General features: G+C 38.0%; 3 protein-coding genes across 3 annotated transcripts; 2 read left to right on the forward strand and 1 right to left on the reverse strand.

Moving 5' to 3' along the window:
- The first annotated feature begins 559 nt into the window (after window positions 1-559).
- On the forward strand, window positions 560-1,723 carry LOC104245906 (uncharacterized). The gene has a single exon (XM_009801608.2). It carries the CDS (start codon window positions 686-688, stop codon window positions 1,613-1,615), a length of 930 nt encoding a protein of 309 aa, XP_009799910.2. The 5' UTR covers window positions 560-685; the 3' UTR covers window positions 1,616-1,723.
- Window positions 1,724-2,601: 878 nt separating this feature from the next.
- Window positions 2,602-3,371, forward strand: LOC104245907 (uncharacterized). Its single transcript, XM_009801610.2, has 2 exons — window positions 2,602-3,026; window positions 3,206-3,371. The coding sequence occupies exons 1-2, from the start codon at window positions 2,687-2,689 to the stop codon at window positions 3,220-3,222; spliced, it is 357 nt and encodes a 118-aa protein (XP_009799912.1). The 5' UTR covers window positions 2,602-2,686; the 3' UTR covers window positions 3,223-3,371.
- Window positions 3,372-4,280: 909 nt separating this feature from the next.
- LOC104245908 (uncharacterized) lies at window positions 4,281-6,162 on the reverse strand. The gene is made up of 5 exons (XM_009801611.2): window positions 5,648-6,162; window positions 5,103-5,190; window positions 4,843-5,000; window positions 4,680-4,755; window positions 4,281-4,576 (listed from the first exon to the last, which is right to left on the reverse strand). Exons 1-5 carry the CDS (start codon window positions 5,786-5,788, stop codon window positions 4,560-4,562), a joined length of 480 nt encoding a protein of 159 aa, XP_009799913.1. The 5' UTR covers window positions 5,789-6,162; the 3' UTR covers window positions 4,281-4,559.
- Window positions 6,163-7,331: the final 1,169 nt, after the last annotated feature.

Genomic DNA, 7,331 nt, shown 5'->3' on the forward strand with positions numbered 1-7,331 from the left:
TAGATTCTTCTCCTCGTAGGATGGATTAGGACTATTGATAGAATGATAAACTACCAACAATAGGACCCTGAATTAGGAAAACACTAATATTTTAGAAAAAGAAATTAAAACAAGTAACATCACATAAGCGTTACCACTTGAAACTTTGATAATACTGAATTATGACAAGCCAACAAAATTAGTGAATAAACATATTCATGTGCTTGAAGCACGAAAAAACTCGTAAGGTTGCTTAAGAGTAAAAGAAAAAGTTTTAAGGCGGTGGGACTCCTAAGGTTTCCGTTGAAGTATAGAAAAATAAGCTTTATTCTAGAAAACTGAAAACCTTTTAACAGAAACAGTGTAAATTTCAAAATCACAATTATCTTTAAGTAATTTTAGATTAAAAATATTTTGAAGTTTAACGTCAAAGTTTAACTACATTCAAGTTTCAACCATGTCTTTGGGTTGTATATATTTAAAATATTGTCATAACGTTAGGTAGTGAATGAACGCTAACGTTGTCTTTTTTTTTGGTAATTGATATGTCAAAGGCTGAACTTTATTCTGAGAGTATTCCCGCCTGTCACGCGGGTGACCCGGGTTCGATCCCGGCAACGGCGAGTATCCTGTTTTTGGGCATTTTTTTTTGGGGTTTTTCAATATCTTTCACAGCTAGCATTAAATCACGGAAGACTTGACGAAAATGCTCCAACAGAAAATGCCGGTGAAACATTTGTCAGCTAATTGTATTCCTGGTTCATTGACCTCCTATTTCCTTATTATTATCAACATACATCATTTTATTTATATTCCGTTAATGTTTGATGAGTCTTCCCTCTTGTCAAAAGTTCAGAAAAGCTATGCGGACGCTTTGCTGGTAGGCCTGCTACTCTTTCTTGGCCCAATTTGTTTGGCTGACACTTTAGTAAATGGGCCTGTGTTTTCAATTAAATGGAGCAAGGAATTATCTCAATTCACTGCCTCAATATCCAAACTAAAGAAAATCAAGACTTACCTACTACCTAGTCAGTCAAAAGTAAGACATCAGTGGTCGGGATCTGATTCTGGGACTAACTCCGAGGACAAAATGTGCGAGGGAGCTGTCCCAAAACTGGGCACCACAATCCACATCACAGCCCTAGACGGCATCATCAACGTCAACTCCCTTTTCACACTAGCAGTGTTCATCGGACTAGCTTGGAATCCCCACGATCTGAACAACAGCCTCGCCACCGACACCAACTGTTTTGCGAAGCCCAAGGTTGCCGAGGATCTTGTCGCCTTCCACGTCTACTCCTTCAGCTGTTTCCTCTTTTCTAGCCTCATTGCTTTGTGCCTTAAGCAGGCTATTCGTCTTGCTAAGTCTGCCCACCATTTCCCCACCATCTATTCTCTTGACTTGGCCCAAATCAACAAGAATGCGCTTCGGGTCGGGTACCTGGTTTCTGCTGCGGGTTCTGTTTGCGGGTCGGTGTTTTTGATGCTTGCTTTGATCAATGTGGTTCAGATCAAGCTTGGGATTTTGGGATGTGGGAGCAAGCATACCTATGGAGCTGTTATTCCACTTGTGATTTTTGTTCCCTTAGGGCTCCTTATTAATGTTTGTACTATTTTTTATGCTTTCACTCGTTAATTTGCCACCTTTTTTTTTGTATCAATAGATCCTTCCTTAATATGTATTTTGTCTCTATTCCTGAGATTACCTTTTCTTTTCATTACAAATCTTTTGGTATTTGGTTTACATGTCTCATAAACTAGAAGGATTTTAGAGCATTTGAATGGTTGATGGATTACTTTTCTAATACTAAGACAGAAGAAGAATTTTATTTGAAAGAAAGCAGAGCAATAAGTTGCAACACGCGGCCAAGTAAAACAAATAAAAGTTGCGATGATCATTCAAGGACAAATAAAGGAGGAACTAACCCTGAAAACTGAAATCTATTAAGTAAAATGCTTAAATATTGGCATATGCAAGTTAAACCGTCTCAGTGAGTTGAAATGTTAGCAGAAACCCACTGTGTAAAAAGGGGGGAAATGATCAAACTTGTTTAGGTTTATTCAGATAATAACATTGATTAGGAGTTGCTTTCGATCTGGACTTTTTCTCATAAATTAAACTGATTCTTAATGCAATGCGACTTGATCGGCCCCTTTATTACAATATTGCTGAGTATTGCAATGCTTCACACATATCTCCCTTTAATGGAAATGATGAAATATTTATCTAAGAGCTTACTGCTAATAGCTGAACTGTTCTATACCTGTCACTAGTATGACAATCCCAGAGTCTGCCTTGCTGAAGACCAGCTGCAGATGTGTATAATGTAACTGCAATTCACTTTGCACAATCTAATGATTCTCTTGTAGGCCACTTCTCTTAGTTGGTTGGTGAAAATGGAGTTAAAGGTGTCCGATTATTAATCATCTGCCAATATAATGTGAATACCTCCATGGCTTTTCAAAGTGCTGAAACTCTACTCATAACTTTGTTAGCATGCACTACTCTTGATTAGCTTATAATAGGAATATAAACCACTAACCTAACTTTTGTTGAAGCAATTGCTTCATTAAAAATTCAGTATTCTTTAGTGCTTTGTCCACTATGGTGTTCAGTGTATTTCACGTGTCAACACTAGCCAAGCTACAAGTCCAGTATTAATCCCCTGGAGCGGCAAGAACCTAATTGTGTATTGAGAGTGAAGAAATGACAGCTCTAATGAAATACTTGTGCGTTGTAGCATTTCTTGTGGTTTTGGTGATTGCTGGTTTCAATACAGCTAATGGAGCTGGTGAATGCGGGAGAAATTCACCGGATATGGAAGCTATGAAGCTGATACCTTGTGCAGAAGCAGCATCAGATTCAAATGCTTCTGTTTCCAGAAGCTGTTGCCAGCAGATGCAGAAACTGGGACAGAATCCGAAATGTCTTTGTGCTGTTATGCTCTCCAATACTGCTAAGGATTCTGGAGCCAAACCTGAAGTTGCCATAACCATCCCCAAACGCTGCAACCTTGCCAATCGTCCCATGGGCTACAAATGTGGACGTAAGTTGTCATTCGCTTCTTAATTCTCTCTGCATCATTTTTAAATTAGGTTACGATAAATAATATAATCCGTTTTGAATAAACCACTAATTAATCCTCCTTAGGGACTCTTTTTAGTTCGTGTAAGGTCGAAGTGACCTGTTTCTGATATTACTATAATCGGTTGTTTGGTTTTGCAGCTTACACGTTGCCTTGAAGGCTGAAGATTTGGATGTGTTCACTGGATGTAATGATCTTATTATTGTGTTCCAGTTTTCCTGGTTTAACTTAAAATCAGATGCCATGTACAACTTCTAGTTAATAAATTAATAAAATAACAAGTATCTAGCATTCTGTCTTTTTCAATGAAGATGATGCACATATCCCTTTTTGTTAGCAACTCGCGACTGCAATTTTTTTTTTTTTTTTTTTTTCAGATCTTCACTTAACATTCCTAAGCTTTTTCAAATATCTATATAGAAGTTGGGCAACTAATGTTTAGGCAAAAAATTAAAATCATCGAGCACATCTATGTATGATCCTTTCTTTCTTGCTCTATCGTCAGATTAGCGCACTTTGATATACAGGGGCCTAAATCCTGGTTATGTTACTGAATATAATATATATAAAGAACTCTCAAATATATCAATTGCTATTTCTCAAATATAAATATGTAAGGTTGTCAAAAATCCTCTTTCTATGCATTCTTCTTCCATTTTCGGCACTAATACTCTCCTTCAAGGTGACTTATCCACGATGTGAGAGACTACACTTTTAGTTATTAATTATGTTAGAAATAATATAATCAATAGATTAAAAGTGTGTTCTCTAAGAGTTTAAGTTTTTGGATGAGATAGACACACACTTCAACATGGTATCTGGAGCGAGCAAGACGTCCTGAGTTCAAGGGTACTTCAAAAGTTTTGTCTTGTGCTGGTAATTGGTATTTCACCAGCAATATGAACTCGATAATAATAGAAGCATATGGGATGCCAACTTTAGCAATACAATTAGAGTTGATGTGGATTGGTAACAAATCGGACAATTCAATTGTACAAACTAAAAGATTGAATGACCCACATTTATATAAGTAACTTGAAGCCTGAGACAAAAGTTTCCATTTGAGTGTTGACAGAATATGAGTGCAACTTGTAGTCAGATAATATGTGTTCTTCCACTGATGTTAGTTAGGGAGCCCACCTCAAAAGAGAGAGAGAGAGAGGCTAGCCATTATTTAGTGTTAACTGTAAGGAGGGAACTCCATATACAAGCTGATTTAGGTAATCCAATACCATCACAGGAACAAAAGAGGAAAAGTGCTACATCAAGAAAAAAAAAGGAGAGAAACTAAGGGGACATTATAAGATGTTCCGTTCCTTCCTAAGTGAAGATATAGTGCTGTGTCCTCATCTCTCCACTTCCATCCCCGCAACATTTTCAACTTTTGTTAAGTCTTTTAATTCCTCAACATAAGCAAAACTATGGAAATTTATCTCTCTTTCAAATACCTATATATGCTAAGGAAGAGATCAGATATGCATGGGGGGTAAGATTTCAGTAATAAAGTGATCCTGCAGAAAAGGAACAGAGAGCTTAGAATTAATCTCACTGCCAATGAGAATGAGAACAGACAAAGGTATATTCTTTTTATACAAGTGCGAAAAATAGCCATACCCTGCCACCAATTTCCTCGTGAAGCACAGTTTGAATTGTTTCCATTTTGATCATCATCTTCCCCATCTTTCTTCAACTGACCAAGCAAGCATAAAGGAACCATGTTAAAAACAGCAAGAATCATTTACTAAAAAGAAAAAGAATATATGGTAATTAGGCTTACAATATGCTGGGAACCAGGTTGGCTAGTTGGAGAATAAACATCTTGGCCACCATAATAGATGGATGAACTGAAATAGCACGGTTCTGTTTTATCATTCTCATACATGGAACTTTTGTCCTTGCTACTTATGTCTCCTCTGCTTCTTTGGGACCCATTATCTGTTTTTTTTTTATTTTAAAAAAAAACCCTCTAAAATGGTCAATAAAACATTTCTAGTTGAGCACAGAAATTAATATAGTAGAAATATGATTTTCAGCAACCTGAAGTTCCATATTTTGCATTTACATACTGGTAATTTTTCATGGTTGATGAACCTCCAACTCCAGTGGCGGAGTCCCTTCTAAGTCCCTAAAAAAGAAAGAACGAACCAACAAGTTATTTTCAGCTAAGAAGACAGAAGCCACATTGTTATATATTCTAATGAATGAAAAAAAAGAATTGGGGGAAACATTCATTAACAGTTTTCAGAAGGTGTAAAAGCAAGACTTATATTTTGTCATTTTCAATGTTACTACAAGTTAGAGAGCTCACTTTATACGGCTATATTTTGCATGCAAATGGAACATGTTTAGTCCTACTAAGTAACATCTACATGTTTAGATCACTTTTTATCTGGCTTCAGGCTTCTAATTATCATAGTCAATAGACATGTGTGTTTTTCAAACGTAGATCAATATATAAAGCTAGGTAATTAATAAGTCTGTTTCTTCGGTTATTCGTTTTCTACTGGTACAGAGTCCATGTTCAACCCTCAAATTTACAAACAAGAAATAACAAAAAACAGAGAAATGCATGACGTATATACCGTGGAAGGTGGGCCAAAGACAGAATTAAAGAGTGCAGAGGAAGATGAGGAGGATTTAGGAGTCTCCTTAGGACCAAAAAGGTCGTTGGTAAAGGACGAAGAAGAGGAACCACCCCCCACTTGCTTATTTGCCTTCTCCATTATATATACCAAAAAAAACAAATGATCGATCTCTGCTTTCTTAATTTGTCAAGTTAGTTGTGTCGACCAACGAACAAAACTACCTTAGTCTTATAATAAGAGTAGTGTAGATTTGATAATTGATGGAGTAGCAGTAGTTGGTGGAGTGAATAAATGCCAACTGTCCAACTGACACAGTTTCCCAAAAACAGAAATGGATAAGCTGGTCTTTTTGAGATTTCTTTATTTCTTATTCAGTAGACAGTAGACAGAAAAGAAGCAGAAAGTGAGGAGAGAAGAAGAAGAAGAAGAGCAGAGGAAGACTGAGGCTTGAGGGGAAGAACTTGATTAGAAAGAGAGCACGTGAAGTATTCAGTGTGGGTACTGCCCTGTTTGTGAGACATGTGAAATGTTCACTGCTATTTATAGGCGCTCAGGAAAACATTTAAAAACAAGGGCACTAACCCATGCCACTGGGGACTCCCTCACCATGCCTACGTAAAGACCATAGTTATTCTTTTTTCATTCATCAACTTCTCCCATGCCAATCCATAATTTAAATTTTATGGATTCAACTTTTAAGATTTTTAGTATTGAACCATTTATATTTTTAAAGCTATAAGTTCAAATGTACTATTTATTACAATTTTAGTAGATTTTATGCACAAATTTATGTTCCACACCGAAAGTTATTGGTTCAATTAAACCCGTTACCTATATGCTACATATGCCCCTGCACTCAATGTGGTACAATCCTTTTCAACATTGTATGATGGGGCAAAGACTCGGGTTAGGACAGTAGGAGGTGACTCTGACGCTTTTCCGATTGTTATGGGGTTACACCAAGGTTATACGCTTAGCCCGTTCTTATTCGCCCCGGTGATGGACGCGTTAACACACCACATTCAAGGGGATGTGCCATGGTGCATGTTGTTCGCCGATGACATAGTTCTGATCGACGAGTCGCGAGCTGGTGTTAGCGAGAGGCTGGAGGTTTGGAGACAGGCTCTTGAATCTAAGGGTTTCAAGCTTAGCGGGATGAAGACGGAATACCTGGAGTGTAAGTTCAGCGATGAGCAGGGGGAAGTGGGCGTGAATGTGAGGCTTGAATCACATGTCATCCCGAGTAGAGGCAGCTTCAAGTACCTTGGGTCGGTTATCCAGGGGGGAGGGGATATCGACGAGGATGTCACACACCGTATTGGGGTAGGGTGGATGAAGTTGAGGTTAGCATCTGGAGTATTGTGTGACAAGAGAGTGCCATTGATACTCAAAGGTAAGTTCTATAAAACGGTGGTTAGACCGACCAAGATGTATGGGGCTGAGTGTTGGCTGGTTAAGAACTCACATAATCAAAAGATAAAGGTAGTAGAAATGAGGATGTTGAGGTGGATGTGCGGGCATACTAGGATGGATAAGATTAGGAATGATGATATTCGGGAGAAGGTGTGCGTGTCTCCCATTGATGACAAGATGCGGGAAGCGAGACTTAGATGGTTCAGACATGTTCAGAGGAGAAGCTCAGATGCTTCGGTAAGAATGTGCAAACGACTAGTTGTGGAGG

This window comes from Nicotiana sylvestris, chromosome 3 (genome assembly GCF_000393655.2).
Source record: "Nicotiana sylvestris chromosome 3, ASM39365v2, whole genome shotgun sequence".
In the NCBI taxonomy this organism is placed as follows: domain Eukaryota; kingdom Viridiplantae; phylum Streptophyta; class Magnoliopsida; order Solanales; family Solanaceae; genus Nicotiana; species Nicotiana sylvestris.

Coding starts and splice junctions, on each gene's coding strand:
- LOC104245907 (XM_009801610.2), top strand. CDS start 2,687: ATGACAGCTCTAATGAAATACTTGTGCGTTGTAGCATTTCTTGTGGTT.
- LOC104245908 (XM_009801611.2), bottom strand. CDS start 5,788: ATGGAGAAGGCAAATAAGCAAGTGGGGGGTGGTTCCTCTTCTTCGTCC. Junction 5,191..5,647: donor TCTTTGGCCCACCTTCCACG/GTATATACGTCA, acceptor TTTCTTTTTTAG/GGACTTAGAAGGGACTCCGC. Junction 4,756..4,842: donor AACCTGGTTCCCAGCATATT/GTAAGCCTAATT, acceptor TTGCTTGGTCAG/TTGAAGAAAGATGGGGAAGA.
- LOC104245906 (XM_009801608.2), top strand. CDS start 686: ATGCTCCAACAGAAAATGCCGGTGAAACATTTGTCAGCTAATTGTATT.